This window comes from Podarcis cretensis, assembly GCF_951804945.1.
Source record: "Podarcis cretensis genome assembly, chromosome: 2".
NCBI lineage: Eukaryota > Metazoa > Chordata > Lepidosauria > Squamata > Lacertidae > Podarcis > Podarcis cretensis.
The window spans coordinates 3,190,349-3,206,995 of record NC_137171.1 but is presented as its reverse complement, the minus strand read 5'-3'; the positions used below and the strand labels follow the sequence as shown (position 1 = coordinate 3,206,995).

Below are 16,647 nucleotides of genomic sequence, written 5' to 3'. Positions count from 1 at the left end.
TACTCCCTGTGTGAAGGGCATGGGTATGGGAAATGGACCCAGTGCTATGGACTGGAAACACCTAATGCTTTTGAGCTACGGACACCCATTTAATTTACTTACTTTCTTCTGCAACCTGCATAGTAATTGGCCAATACTTGACCAAAGATAAACGGCATGGTTTTAAAATATTTGCTCCCTCCCCTCTCTTATTAAGAGTGCAAATCCTACAGTAAAGTTACAGGGTCATGTTTATCTGCCTCCACATTGTGATAATTTCAATTATGTCATCACATTGTGACTTCATGGCAAGGTTGTCAGAATATATGAAAAGTACCCTTCAAACATAGGCTGCTTTGCCTACTTACAGTGAGGGAATCACAGTCTCATCATCATTGTGCTTTGGAGAAGTATATTTTTTGAGCTTCCCAAACAGACTTTCCATTTCCCAGTGACTAGAAGAGACTGGTATTCCAATGAGATCAACATGCCTGTGAGTGGAAACCTCATTGTAAAGGGTCCCATTAGAAAGAGGGAAAGCTTCGTGCATCTCTGTGCATATGTGAGGCTCCTGTTTTAATCACAGTCATCAAGTACCACAAACGGCAGGGCTGGGAAAGACTTCACGAGAGCCTGGAAAGTTGCTAACCCTTCCAGTAAGTACTGGACAAGGAGATTATCCGTGTCCAGTATGACAGATTTGTACATCCTATATACTAAAACTGGACTCCAATTTAATACACAATATTTATACACAAATGCATTTAGTGTTCAAATACAGCACATCCTTACAACAATCTTGTAAAGCATGTTCCTATTTTTCCAAAAACTGGTGGGGTAGGGAGGGTCAAAATTAATCGCTTGATCATAGAAAGGCAATATTTGAAATAGGCCATCCTAGTTCATGAGGTAGCCTTGGTCACTTTTCTACACAAACACCACTGTACTGTCAACTGTGTAGCTTAGGAAACCACTTTGTAGCATGCAATAAAAACAGGACTTTCTGCATTGCTGTCCAAAGGCTCCAACATATAGCTCCTCCACACCACCTTTGGGATAGGAATATTCAAAAATACAACTGGTCCTTTCAGTTCACGGTCTTCATAAGAGTATCTTCTCCAGGCTCTTTTGAGACTGGAACCCCAAAGGGCAATGTAAAAGGAATTACATACAGGACCCCAACTTAATCTTGTTGCGGACTGCCGAAACCTGGAAGTACCGGAACGGGTTACTTCTGGGCTTTGGCAGTCGCGCGTGCGCAGAAGCACCGAATTGCAACCCGCGCGTGCGCAGATGCGCCACTGCGGGTTGTGGACATGCATCCCGCACAGATCACGTTCACAACCCGAGCGTCTACTGTACAACTCCCATCATCCCTAGCTAACAGGACCAGTGGTCAGGGATGATGGGAGTTGTAGTCCCAAAACATCTGGAGGGCCGTTTGCCTATGCCTGCTGTAAACTGTCATGATATCAGTACAATAATTTAAAAACATAAATTGAAGTGTAATAATTACCTTCTTACAAACATCAAAAGTTTACTGGGCATAAGATATGAAGCCTTTGTCCTAGACAAATGTCACTACCATCTGTATCAGCAGCTCACTTTGACTTTTGAACATCCAAAATACAACTAAGACATTTGCCCAGTTCATAATGTTTCAAACTGTGGTGTGGTTCCAGTTAATACTATCGGTTAACAATCCATGTTGCACATATTCTGGTTTAAGGTGACTCCTTGCTTTGCAACTCAGAGGACAGATGATGAGGCTGCAACCGTTTTAGTGTTGTATTTTTTTATTGGTATAACTATTTGAAATATAAAATTAGCAGCCTTAGATGCTCAGTCACTTACAAAACTGAATGCAATGAAAATGCCATTTAAAAAAACCAACAACCCACCAATTTCCTTAACAAAATATTACGAGTAAGCCCTTTTGGAGTGTTGAAGTTCAGGCTGGTAAGGACAAACACACACAGAGTACTAAACTATCAATCAGCTTAGGAATTATTTACAAATTTAGTTGGTTAGAAGCAGGCAGCCTACTAACTGCATTTTTAACAAACTAGATACCTTCACATGCAGCCATTTCCACTTTCTTTTGTCCCCCATGGCATGGCACTCTTAAAAGTGGCTATCTGTATCACTTTCTCAGTGACAACAAATGCAATGCTAACAAGCAAGAACTGGACTCAAAACCTGCAGGCTCAGTTTGCATCAAATGGCTGACAACTCAGAGAGAGCAAGCAGTACAGCAAAGTCACACTGCAAAGACACACAGTGTTGCTTGATCATATATCACCAACCCTGTCAAAGATCAAGAAAAATACTGAATAACCCCCACATGGCTGAAAACAGTTCTTCTTGCTGGTATAGGGTATCCATAACCCAACACCAGTCCCTGTCTATATTACAGGCCCCCCGTTTTGCCAAACAAGACCCCATTATGCCCATATTGTTCAAACCTGCAAGGCTGTTTTCGTGGCATCTCTTGTTCTAAAGAACTGGGTCAGAAATTAAGACCTAAAAGCTACTGTCAAGAATAGATACAATTCCTGTAACTTAGCTGAGGCAGCAGCCGCCGCCACAGAGAAACTGCTGTTGAAATACAATCTTCCTGTCCTATCATAACACAGCTTTATGGAACTGCTTATCAAGTTTATCATCTGAGGCACAAAATATATGCTCATAAGGATTCTTTGAGCAAGTCACCATCTCTCAGCCTAACCCAATTTGCAGGTTTGTTTAAAGGCTAACACAAGGATATATAATCAACCCTTATACAAAGGCCTGACAATAAATATAAACTTTTAAAAATCTAATGAATAAATGCACTATGCCAATGCAGTATGACAAAAGAATACCTACCTTTTTTTAAAAAAGAGGAAATGGGTTAGCTCTCTTTTCTATTAAGACTGCAAGTGAAGGAAGCTTGCCAAACTTACTAGATTGAATAATATACACTGCACTGACCTATGAAAAACAAATGCAACCAGGTTTCAAGCTCTGCTGTGTTTTCTTGCACAGCCCACTGTGTCTACGCAAGATGCAAAAGATTCACAGTTGTATAAACAGTAGTTTCCAAACTTTGGCAAGAAGGTAAATTATTTAAAGCCATCATTCCAGCTAAGACTTTAAAAAAAAATGTGTATGTGGTTCAACCCCTTTTAAGTCCCCTAGGTGCTAAAACCCCCAAACAGTTTTACAGTGGACTCAGACTTATGGAGAGAATAGAATTCAATGTCGTGCTCACACAAGCATTTTTGCTTGCCAGGCTGAACAATCTCCCCTCTTTTCCCATCGCATGCTGTTCTGAGAGTTCTCCCAACCCTCCAGCAGATTTGGGGCAAGCGGTGGGGGGGGGGGGAGCTCGTTACACTAGTGCTGGCTTTCACAAGTGCACCAGGTTTGCTGAATCCGGCCCACAGGAAAAAAACCCCTCAAGTATTTAAGATGTGCTTCTCAAAGCATTTGCAATGGTTTGTCCTACCATTAGGAGTCAAACAGCAGAATGCCTGATCTCTGCAAAGACCATCCATTATGACAGAGGTGTTTCATTTCTGGCAGCAAATGTCTCAAAGTAAACTATAGAATTCTAATGGAATTATGTCTGGTTAACTGCAATACTATAGTATCCAGCTAACAAGATACAGAAGGTGTGCCCTCCCATTTTTCACTTTAGTATTTTTAGTGCAGCTATTTGGTGCAGTCTGGTGCATTTCAAAGGCATATGGAAGTCAGCCACCATACTAAACCACTGGGAAAAAGTCATGCCTGGCAGAGATCGACCCACAACATCTAAACAGACACAAAGAACTTATAACCCAAGCAGACAGACACAAAGAACACTTACACAAGAAACATTCACACTTTGTTTTGTATGGAAGATGCTGCAGTGCTCCTCCCTAATTCTTAGGGATCCCTTGTGCTGTTATGCGAACCATATTCAGAGATTAAAAATATGCCACATTATCTTGGCAGGTCAGAAGAAAAGAATGAAATACTAAAATCCTCCTCACCTTGAGCAGTCCTCGAGCTTCCATTTTCAGCAGCGGAAACCACTCCAGGACCTAAGAAAGTGGAATGTTGGAATAAAGTAAACAAGGGATACTCTATGCCCCCCACCAAAGCCAAGCAACTGGGCTGCAAAAAGTGTAGTGTGGGAGGTAAGCTCAACATGTAATGAGAACCTAAACACCAAGGATGGGGAACTGTTGCCCTCTGGATGTTGTCTCCTAGGGAACTCTTGGGACAGGATACTGCGGAATGACTGATGCCCAGAGTCTGTATTACTGAGAGCTACTCTGTTTTTCAAATACCAGTCTGGGGGCAGAACAATCTAATATTCTCAATAATATTTTAAAAGTATGTATCAATTTGTGAACTTCAAAATTTAGAAATAAAATTATATATTTAAAAATCAGCTTCATTGTCATCTTGTAAGGACTTACTAAATGTAACTGAAAACAATCTTTTTTAATGTGCAGATGTAGGGAATATAGTACAGGTGAGAGATTTGCCTGCAGAACACAGTTCCATGGAACACAGCTATCCCTTAGATGGAAGAGTTGGACCTTATGAAAAGCAAACAGCAATCCTGTTACCTGGCAATGGAGGGAACAAAGAGGTGCCTTTCAGAGTCAAATAAATAACCTAACCAAAGCCCATCAACTTCATCCTGAGGTTGATCTTAGGCAGATGTATTTTCCATTATCCAAGACACAAATTGGAAGTGTTACACTAGAGCTTGGCAGACTATTGTGCTATCAACACACAGAAATAAAATTAACTCTCCAACAGGAAGGCACAAGCATCTTCTACACAGATGGCAATGTGCTATGTCCCCATCAAAATAGGGAAGTAGTGTGCAAAGAACAAGAGAAGCCTCATTTTATGTTAAAGCAGAAATGCATACAGAAAGCATGGTTAGTACCCTGTAGACCCAACTCTTCCTATGTTTCTTCCAGCAAAGACAAAGCTATGCAAGCAGCAGGAGTCAGGCCGCAACAGACCCAGCATTCCAGACATTTGATGGATAAATTTTATATTTGAGAAATAGCCTGCAACTCACAGAATACATGCAGGAGAATTAAATGGTAGACTGGGCTGCAACGCTCCAGACTGCAGGCAAGGAAAGCCATTTCTGAATCTTCCCCCCATGTAAGGAAGATACTAGCATATCAGTCGGTGTTTCTAGTCCAGCCTGATTTTGCACTGTGCTCATTTTCATGGGGGTGTTGTTTATAGAGGGGAATTTTATATGATCCCCTTTCCATTATGAAGGTCATTCTACCACCTCATCCTGCTGCACCTATAGACAAAGTCAATCTTTTCAAGACTGGTGGTGTGTGAAGGAAGGGAACTAGGAAACCAAGTGGCAAAATGACTGGCCCAAACCCACACAAAACGTACACAGCCCAATACACCAGGTGTTATAAGAGATATAACAAAGAACAGCCTGGACACTTCCCTAGTATCCTGCAATGGCGTAAATAGGAAGGCCATCTTGGAACAGAGCAAGAACATAGCCTCCAGAGAAGCCAGATTACAGAAAAGTAGGCGGCCAGAAGGCAACCATACTAGGCAAGTGAGATCGGGGGCCGTGAACGTGCATGGAAAACTACTCTCCCTCGTGGAGTGAGTGCAGCCCTTTGCACGTACACAGGAGTCTCAGCAACCGCTCCAGCAGCCCTCCGAGGTGGGCTGGTTTTCTCAGCCCCCTCCCCGTCTTACCAAGCAGGGCCGAGAGTGAGACGACAGTCCTTCCCCCACCCGCCCAGGCCATCCGGTGAGCTCGGGGTCCAGGAGGGCTTCCGGATTGACCTCTCGGCTTTGCTAATTCCTTCCCGGGGTGGGGGAGAGGGCAGGCAGGCAGGCGGCGGGTGCGTGGGGAAGGTGGGCCCCTGAATGCCACCCGCTGCCGGGGGCGGCGGCGAGGGAGGCGGGGCGGAGCGGAGCGGGCAAGGGCCGGCCGACGAGCTCCCCGCAGCCTCCCTCCGCCCGCCCGCCCCGCCCCGCCAGCCCGGGCGGCGGCGAGTCAGCCAAGCAGCACCCACGTGGGCGCCGCCCAGGTCCGCCCTGCCCCACCTCGCCCGCGCCTGCCGCGCGCCTGCGCACTGGGACGCGGCCCAAGAAGGTGCCATCTGCCGCCCCCCGCCCCCGCCCCCTCCCTGACGGAGCTCCGAGTGCCGCCCGCGCCCCCCCCCCACACACACCAAGAGGCCGGAGCGGGAGCCGCGCGAGGCCGCCTCGCTCGAAGCCGCGCGCCTGCTCAGGTCTTGGGGCGGCTGGAGGGCGAGAGCCGCCTTCTCGGGGGACGCGCTCCCGGCTCCCGCCGCCCCGCTCCCGGCTCTGGAGGGAGGCCGAGCCCGGCGCCGCCGCCCGGCCTGCCTGGACCCGGAGGCCCACGCGCCCCGCCACCGCCGCTCACCTGAGGCCGCCATGTTGGGAAGAGGGAGAGAAGGCGAAAGGGCCCGGATGCGGCCGTCACGTGATTATAGCGAGAGAGGCGCCTCCTCCTTCTTCCGAGGGGGGCGGGTCCGAAAAAAAGGGAAGCGGAGGGAGCGGGAAGCCGGCGGAGGGAGCGGGTTGGCGCCGCGGTTCTCGGTCGGGAGAAGCGGCGTGGTGGCGCGGTCGGGCGCAAGCGCGAGGGAAAGCGGAGGCGAGGCGGAAAGGTCGAGCCCCGCCGTCGGCGGCGGCGCCTTGAGTTGGGGGGCGGAGGGCGGCTGGGGTCGGGGCGGCCCGAGTTCGGCCAGTCTAAGAGTTGCTTTACATCCTGGCCCGGCGGGCCACACCTGCGGACCTTCCCTTCTACGCCTCCCGACCATGGCAGGGGTCGGACTCGACCCTCGGGGGCCTCGAGGATCCCCGCATCTAGTTTGCTTTACTTACTGAATTACTATTGTTGTTGTTGTTATTGTTAAATTTGTATCCCGCCTTTCACCGAAAGATCGCAGAGCAGCTCACAACATAAAAACAACAAAGTACATAATACCCCTCCCCTCCCGCAAACACATTTAAAAGGATATGCTTCGTTGGAGCTGGTGACCCCCCCGCAATTTCCACATTCAAGATGACGGAAGTAGCAGTGGCACCCTGCAAGGAGAAAACTAGCATGCGGGGGGGGGGGACTTTCTCGCTGATGATGTGCTGATTTTGTATTCAGTGCCAGTGGGAGGCTTTTAATTTGTTTTAAATGTTCTGTAAAGTTCTCTATTAAGTTTCAGGGCTCTTGCTGAAAACTCAAGTCTCCCCTGCCATATTTGGAAAAGTTATTTTTAAAAGTGGAGGAAATGTTGAATTTTATGTTGTTTTATGTAATCTGTGTTGTCCACTTCATATTTTGTGCCACATAAATTGCATAGAATCCTACGATTGTAGGGTTGAAAGGGACACCAACGGTCATCTAGTCCAAGCCCCTGCAGTGCAGGAACCACAACTATCTCAGTTCTTTCAGCTTTAATCAGCAGCATGAGAACTGCTAAATAGATTAGCTATGTGGTGGGGAAAAGATGGTCGTCCCTATGTTGCTAGTGATAAAAAAAAAACAGAGCAGCCTCCACAGACCTGGAGGGGAAGAGGAGCCTTCTCTCAAGCAGTGTACGGACTGGGGCCAATGAGAATTGTAGTACAGAATATCTGAAAGGCACTAGGTTGGAAAGGATTAATTTGAATGATCTTAAGGTTGGTGTCCAGAAGCAAGAGATAATACTCATGTATTATCAGGGTCCACCCAGATAAACAGTCAGCATGTCAGCCTCTTTCCCCCTGCAAGAGGCTACTGTGCTTCATCTCTGCCTCATCAAGATCCGCTCCAGCTCTCTGCCAGCAAAGTCTTAAGATCTGACAACCTTAGTGAGAGCGGATGGGAATCTGCGTTTTGTACCTGCGTATCTGTCTCTGCATGTGTGTGCAGCTACAGCCAATACAGTATCTCTCGGAACCCACAGGATAAGGGATGGGGAGCCTGTTCTCCTCCAGATGTTGTTGGACAACAACTCCCATCATCAGTGACTCTTGGCTGAGGATTATGGGAATTGGAGTCAACCTCTGGGGTGGCACAGGACTCCCATCCCGGTCCCAGTTATTTCACTTCTAGAAACCTAAAATCTCCCCCAAAAGCAGTAATGGGACAATGTTTTACAGGTGCTAGCTAGAAAAAAGCGAACCCTTCCTGGAAAATGTTGCATTATTTAATTTTTATGCCATCTTTCTACACAGTGGTATTCAAAGTGGTTAAAATACAATATAAAACACAACAGAAAAATGAAATACAACATAAAACAATCCTATAGAATATAACAAAACAGATAACAAAACAGATCAAGGATAAAACAATCCAATATTGACGTTATACTGGGGCTGGAGATACGCCACTGAACAGATGCTGAATTCAGTAAGTGGCTCAGCCTGGGAGAGGTGGGGGGAAACAGTCAGAAAATAAAAATATGCTGTGAAAAGGGCACATACACTCTGCTCTGTGCCTTTGGAAGCACTGCCATAGCCTACCAATCAGGAATTGTGTCAGCAATGACACCCACAGTTCTTGGAGTAGGGTTTATGTACTAACAACGTAACACTAGGCATAAAATTCATAACTAGCACTATCTTAATCACAAGCCAACAACTATAGAAGTCTGTTCAGCCTTCCAGAAAAGCCTCTAAATTGGAGCTGAGCATAATACAAGCCAATTGTCCCTAAATGGGTAGAGCAATCCTATACTCCACTTATGGGGCAGCCGGCAAGGTCTGATGGGAGTCTTCATTATTCTTAAGGAAATTCTTATACATGTGGAGGGGAGAAAAATCATAGTTTAATCAATGCATGAATGAAATGGGCATATGCATATCTGAAAGTGATACATCCATAGAAATCATTGCCTTCTGATGTGATTGTCTGCCCTTAGAGAAAAAAATTGGTACATGGGCTTAGAAAGCAGAGTTCAGGCAAATAGGCAGCTGACATTATTTCAGCAAATAATAACAGAAGAAACAAATACATCTGAAGGAGAAACATCAAAATTACATGAAATATAGATTAGGAGGTGGGCATAATAAATATGTATAAGATTCTGATCTTAAATGTGAACATTGATATGAATACATGAAATATCACATGAAGTATAAAAAACCTCTTAAAGGTGGAAATAATTCAATAAAATTTGTTTCCTGATGATATAACACAGCAGTTAAGTAAATGGAACTCAACCCCCTTTCTTCTGGAGAAGGTGTATAAAGGTGTATAGTAAGGTAAAGGACCCCTGAACAGTTAAGGCGACTATGGGGTCATGTTGCCAGCATGACTAAACTGCTTTTGGTGCAACGGAACATCATGATGGAAGCCAGAGTGCACAGAAACACTGTTTACCTTCCCGTTGTAGCAGTACCTATTTAGCTACTTACACTGGCATGCTTTCAAACTGCTAGGTTGGCAAGAGCTGAGACAGAGCAATGGGAGCTCACCCCGTCACACATATTCGAAGCGATAACCTTCTAACCGGCAAGTCCCAAAGGCTCAGTGGTTTTTGATGGACATATCCAACAGTAATTTTATTTTGGGAAGCAATTTTCAAGAAGTAGCAAAATATGATGCCAAATTAATACAAAAAACAAAACTAAGAACTTAAAAGTAAAGAGCTAATAGGGTTCATACCAAAATTCCTATAACTAAACAATTACCATAACTGGGTTTAAAAGGAGCTAACCTAAAAGATCACACAGAAAAGATCCTCTCACTTCTTATATACTCTACATATCACTATACTCTGCAGGAGACAGTTTACTGAAGATACCAATTGGGCTGTTTGTGTGGTGGTACCTATTCTTTGAAGACAGGTGCTGTCTCAATTGTCTTTTCAGTGCCTATCGAAGACCTTCCTTTTTCAACAAGCCTTTTAAGTGGAGAGTTTTTTCGCAATCTGTAACTGTATTGGATTTGAAGTTGATTTTTATATATGTCTCTGTTGTTAAACCACGTCGGGATTTTCATGAGAATAGATGCAATAAATTAATTAATAAAAGGACAATATAGAAACAACACCTTGGTCACATGGCACAAATTCATTTTGTGTTCAAACAGGAAAAGAAGGCAGGGGTCCATCATCTTACAACTCTAAAATACTTGAGGAATAAGCAGTGTAATACAAATTAGAGACACAAACCCAACCTGTTGAAGGCAGTTTTCTGGACCCAAATAAAGCTGTGAACTCTGTAGCTCTGTCTAGCATTGCATTTGAAAACCATGTATATAATAATGTGTTGAATACCTGGAAAGTAATACAGAAAATATTATGCATGTTTTTAATTTTATTGTGAGCATATTATTATCCATCTAACAAATTAGGAAACAGTAGCATTGAAAAATATCCTGTTTATGTTTGGCCTCCATTGTGTATTGTCTTATTTAGATATTATATTATATTTAATACTGTTTGTTGAATTATATTCCTAGGGAAACTCACTTTGTTTGTTTGTTTTCTGGACTTTCAATGGGTCCTACTCTGAGTAGGAGCAGGATTAGATACAGCCCTTATTCCTGAGTGGACAGCATTTCTAATTTGTTTTATTTATTTAAAGCGGATTGTGCTTTTACATGTCTGTGCTGCTGCTTTTAGATTGTTAGTGTTTTTATGAGATGGGGGGTGGGGCACTATGCTGGAAAATAATAAATAAATAGAGCACATACTTCATGATCCAGCTGCTGCACCCAGAGGCTGCTTATAGCTCTGCAATCTGAGGTCATCCTGTCACTTTGACATTGAAGCAGCGTAAAACAATAGGAACTCTCGGTGCTTCGGTCTCCAGACTATTGTGAAATGGTTCTTTACGGGTCAGGAAGATGTATTGGTCAAACAAACAGAGTGTTAGATTTGGTCATGCTCTGTCTACCCACTGAAGTTTAGAACTACAAATACCTGCAGTGGGTCTTGCAGCTGCTTGGAATTGCACTTCAGATTAATCCTGAGCTGTTCCACAGTTTGGGCATTTCCTACTGAGTCACTCCGGAACTGTCCACAATGCCAAGCATCAGGGGGTGACAGTGACAAAGCTGAAGCAAAGGAGAGGATTGCATTCTCTCTTCCAGAACGTTGCAACACAGGAGTACACAATAGCTGTCATGGTGGAGAAGCCACGATGGCAAAGAGATCCTCCTGCACAGGGCTGGCCCAAGACATTTTGACACCTCAGGTGGACCCCAAAATGGCACCAGGGAAAATCTACATTGAGATCTTCTGCCCCTGCAGATCCTGTCGTTTGAGGCAGTTGCCTCACTTTGCCCTATGGGTGGGTCGGCCCTGTTCCTGCTCCTGTGCCAAAGCTTCCTTCTCCCCACCCTAGGCAATTGTCTAGGGCAGAATATAGTGCTAGCACTGCTGAATCTAGCAGTACTTTTATCACTAAGAGGAGACACAGACAGGTCTCTTTTCCTAACTGGAGAAAGTGACTACAGAGAAGTCTGTGTGCTCACCTGGTTCTGAAATGGCCACTGCAGTGCTTGATCTTAATCTGACACGAGAGGGCAGCAACATGTTGCTGCTCCTGTCTGGTTGCCTTTGCCAGTTTTGCCCTGTTGGAATATATTTGCAGTTCTCGCTCCCATTTTTAAGAACTCCCATCTACATACACACTCTGTAGCTTCTGCAAATGTCAAGCATCTTTAGGAACATAGGAAGATGCCTTATACTAAGCTAGACCATTGGTCCATTAGCTCAGCAAAGTCTGTGACCCTCCAGGGTTTCAGATAGAGACCTTCCTGCAGACGCCAGGGGTTGAACCTGGGACCTTCTGCGTGCAAAGCACATACGCCACCACTGTGCCCTTCCCTGAGCAGAGGGGCGTGATCCTTATTCATCATATTGTTACACGCCAAGATTCCATGAGTCTTTATAGTATATGATTTACTTAAAAGGTAAAGGTACCCCTGACCATTTGGTCCAGTCACGGACGACTCGGGTTGCACACTCATCTCACTCTATAGGTCGAGGGAGCTGGTGTTTGTCCGCAGACAGCTTCTGGGTCATGCGGCCAGCATGACTAAGCCGCTTCTGGCGAACCAGAGCAGCGCACGAAAACACTGTTTACCTTCCCGCCAGAGTGGTACCTATTTATCTACTTGCACTTTGATGTGCTTTCAAACTGCTAGTTTGGCAGGAGTTGGGACCGAACAACGGGAGCTCACCCCATTGTGGGGATTCAAACCACCAACCTTCTGATCGGCAAGCCCTAGGCTCTGTGGCACCCATGTCCCTATATGATTTACTACCACATACTGTATATACAACCTGTGTCTGGGTGGAGAGGGCATTCAGATCCCAAGAGTGTCCTGTTTCTCCCATTGCTGCAGCCTTAGATTCCAAGAAAACCCAAATGTGTCTGATCCTCTCTGCAGCATAAAACAGACTGCCTGCCTCCTCCTCTGGGCCCCCCTCTCCAGCTTGCAAAAGTGACACTTTTTTCCTGCTTGCTTACCACATCAGCCACTTCCATTCTGTCCCTCATGAAATTAAATTCTGGCCTTTTCTCTCCACAAGCTCCCACCACAGGGTGGGGCTCTCCCATTTTCTGTGAGCCCAAAAAGTCTCTGTCAATGGCCTACTTAAAAGGTTAATGGTGGGTCAGCTTCGTTCTTCCATGACCCCCATCCATAAACTAAATGCAGGGGTTTCCATGTCTGGCCCAGTTTAGTCAAATCGTGATTAATTCTAACTTACTAAATCCAAGAATTATGGGTTCTCTGGCACCCAGATCCTATAACCATATAAATGCCCTCCATATGCAGAGGCATAGCAGTGTTCATTTGCAAGCTGTTCATGTGGTGCTATAGTGCTGTTAGGGCACCAGCACTATAGCAGAGCCTACAGATGACACCTGCCCCAGGTTTCCCTTAAAAAACAAACAAGCACGCTCTCTCCGGCACTTTCAGCAGTGCTGGCAACATCAGTGGAGTGTGTCTCCCTGGCGCCGCAGGTGGGCAGGCACAGAAGGCGACGTGAGCAAGATGCAGCAGGGCAGGCAAACGCCCTTCCGTTCAGTCCCATTGGGCTGATTGGTAGGGCGATGCTGCCGCCACTTCTCCTCCTCTCCCACCCCAGGTCAGGCTTGGCTCGGGAGCGAAGCTCCGGCAAGGCGGTGCTGGGTTGTTGCCAAGAAAGCTGCTTCTGCAGCTCCCTTGTTCTCCCGAGCCCAGCGGAAAGGCTGATGGGGTGGGGGTGGCAGCAGCGCTCTCCCCTTCCCTCTCGGCCAGCCCAAGGGCACACGGGCATCCCTTGGAAATTGTGTTCATTACAATCAGAATATTTGTGACAGTCACCTGGCTGAGCTGATTAGCATTAACTCTCTCCAAAAGTGAGGCTTATGCTGCTGTGAAGGTCAGCAAGAGTCATAGAATTGAGAGTTGGTTGCTCCTCTCCAGGTGATGTGGCAGAGATTAATTTCAGGAGGGTGTCGCTGGGCTAGCGGGTTGGGCTTACTAACCTGACCCGTTAGTGTCGCATCCCCTCCTAAAGCTACTGTTCAGGGAGGTACCAACTGTACTTTTTCCAGTGTGCCAAATGTAAGGAATACAAGACCCTGTGGCAACGCAGAACCAAACAATGTTGTTCTTTAAACAGAACACACAGGTGACAGAAAAAGTGCATGTCCATTGAAGTAGAATTGCAAATCTGTCTTCCTCCATGGGCCTTAATTTTCTGCCTTGTTAAATCTGTATTGCAGCCATTCATGTATGTGTCAGATAGCTCATAAGAAAGGCTTGGGCCCAAGGTATATGACACCACATGTTGTTGAATTCCATTCCCATCAGCTGCAGCCAGCATGGCAAGTGGCCAGGGATGACCATGGCACCCTTTGTGAGGCCAAAATTTGGCACTTCCAAATGGATCTTCTCAATTATGGATCTTCTCAGTTTTGCGCCTCCTTGGTTCAGAGCCCTGTGTGGGGCGAGTGCCTGCACCACCCTAAATCTGGCACTGGGTGATGGTAGTTGTAGTCCAACAACTTCTGAAGTGCCACAGGTTCCCCATCCCTGTTATGATAATGGTAGACCCTGTTATGATAATGGTAGACCCATCCTTTTAAATATTGACACAGATTTTCAGAGAAAAAGAAGCATGTGGGTGTGAGTTGTTGAAGCTTCCAGGGTCTACTACTTAGCTCCCCGAAGCCTCTGGGCTGGCCCCGGGGCTGCACAAAGCCAGAGTCTGGATGGGCCCCAAGTATGAGTGTTAAAGGGTTGTGTCATTATCCTCCAGGGTCATTCTAATCTCCAAATAGTGTCCAGAATGTGCACTGCTAAAGGTTCCTGGAGCCAGTGAAGAGCGGTGAAACTTTATCTAAGGGATATTAGTTATATCTCCATAAAGATTGCTTTGTTTAAGTCAGGGGTCTGCAACCCGCGGCTCCGGAGCCGCATGTGGCTCTTTTACACCTTTGCTGCGGCTCCAGGGCAGATACTAGCGAGGGGAGAAGGCGCATTGTGCGCCCCGACACTCCCCACTGTGGCGGGCACTGTACTGGCTGTGACGTCACATGGGGGCGGTGCGTGCATTAGTCACGCACCGTCCCGACGTCACCTTCCCGCCCGCTGTCAGATCGCGGCTCCGGAGATATATTTGTTTTAAATGTCGCAATGGTTTTGCGGCTCCCAGTTTTTTTTTCCTGCGGAAACGGGTCCAAGTGGCTCTTTTTGTCTTAAAGGTTGCAGACCCCTGGTTTAAGTAATCCTTTGGCCCTTGGCATGTGTATGCCTGGTAGCAGCCCCTTCTACAAAATTTATCCTCCCAAAAATGCAGAACTCAGAAGGAAGGCGTCAAGAGAGCCAGGTTAAATTATTTAGTGGGCTCCCAGGACAATAATCCCCCCCCCCCACACTCAGATGCAATGATCTTTGTGTCTTTTGTAGCATAGAGAAGCCATTAAGTCAAACAAATATTATTCTTCAGTGTAGGGTGGGCAATATTAGGTCTGATCCTCACTTCTGTTTGTCCCGTTACTTTCCCCCAGAAAAGCCGACCTTTATGCCTGAGTTGGAGCAAAGGTCAATTGCGTTTTCTCTGGATTAATGTTTGCTCCAATTTAGTGCTAAAAAGTTGGTTTTCCAGGAGAAAGCAGTGGAGCAAAGGCAAAACCTTTTAGACCCACACCTAGAAAGGATAGGGCAGGTGGAAGTGTGGGTGAGGCCCTAGTCTGTTACAGAACAAGATAAAACGATTAGAGTGCTATGGAACACATTTATTATGGTGAAAGCCAGTTGTGGGGAAGCTGTGGCCCTCTAGCAGTTGCCAAAGTCCAACTCCCATCATCCCTAACCACTGGCCATGCTGGTTGGGCTGATGAGAGTCCAACAGTATCTGGAGGGCCACAGGCTCCCCAGCCCTGGCCGGGGAGGGCGGGGTATAAATAATAATAATAATAATAATAATAATAATAATAATAATAATCATTATCATTATCATTATCATTATCATTATTATCAGCTTTCCTGAACTATATGAGGTTTTTTTGAGCTTTTTATCACTGAATCAGGACTGGACATGCAGCACCAGTGAGCTGCTGTAAGCATCAGTCACCTCTTGGAGGACAGAGGGAGAACATGTCACAAAATAGGTGACTTGTGGAGCCACACTGATAGTGCTAGCCATCTGTTGGGTCCCCAAGCAAGCACAGTTGCACAATGTGCTCCACTGCTGCAGGTTCAGATCTCTGGGTTGGGCTGTTTTTTGTAGTGAGATGAACTAGCAAGTTACCCAAAGACATCCAAGCGGTGGGAGTTAATCCATTTCTGCACACAGACTTCCTCTTATCTGTGTCTGGGTTGCAAACAGCCCCAGGCTTGTATTTAAAGATAAGGCAGCAACAAGGGGCTTTTGCTTATATATGCATTTTCCATGGCAATCTGAGTTACTAATCTTCTCTACTCAAGGCTATCTCCCAGGTGATTTCCTTTTGTTGTCACACACACATAGCTGTAGGGTGATCTCTGTTCTGTCCAACTGGCTTCAAGCTCCTCCCTCTCCCTTGGGGCACCCAATTCCCTATTTGGCAAGAGTCTGCCTGAGCCTTGCACATTTCGCAGTAATCGGACGCTCTGCCAACATACACATTTCTTCGGATAGTCCCTCCATTCCCGACAATAAAATTCAAAGTCCACCTTGTTTCAAAAACATTCCATACAGTGAACTCATGCAGGAAAAGCTGTTGCCCTTGATGCTGAGGAATACAAGGGTAATGTTAGAGGGGCTGACTAACAGCAATATTGTCCATTCCTAGCAAATGATTCAGCTCTATGCCTTGGGGCACTGATTGCCTATAGATTGTAGATTTCTGTAAGAATCCAATACCTGAGAACTTGTGAAGTACCATTTCTTCCAAGACTGAAGATGACACACCCAGGAGCCAGTGTTGGTATAGTGGTTTGCATGTTCACAGAATCACAGAACTGTAGAGTTGGAAGGGACCCTAAGGATCATCTAGTCCAACCCCCTGCAATGCAGGAATATGCAGCTGGTCCATACAGGGATCGAACCTGCAACCTTGGTGTTATCAGCACCATGGTCTAACCAACTGAGCTTGAAGGATTATCTGGGAAACCAGGGTTTGGAATGAGGTATGGCAGTCTGCAGCGTCTTTAATAAATATGGTTGATTTACATCTGATTTTTGATGGTGGAAG

The 16,647-nt window shown here is 45.9% G+C and overlaps 1 protein-coding gene across 2 annotated transcripts in view; it reads right to left on the bottom strand.

Moving 5' to 3' along the window:
* The window catches only part of EIF4B (eukaryotic translation initiation factor 4B), a 36,676-nt gene extending 30,178 nt beyond the window's left edge, over positions 1-6,498 (bottom strand). Inside the window, exons 1-2 of one of the 2 annotated variants that reach the window (XM_079965136.1) lie at positions 6,410-6,498; positions 3,999-4,049 (exon numbers count right to left, since the gene is read on the bottom strand). In XM_079965136.1, coding sequence (XP_079821262.1) covers positions 3,999-4,049; positions 6,410-6,422 — 64 coding nt within the window. In that variant the 5' untranslated portion in view covers positions 6,423-6,498. Of the gene's footprint in view, positions 1-102; positions 244-3,998; positions 4,050-6,409 lie in introns of those variants that run through there. The other variant, XM_079965137.1, reaches the window with a different exon arrangement.
* Between the last annotated feature and the right edge of the window lie 10,149 nt (positions 6,499-16,647).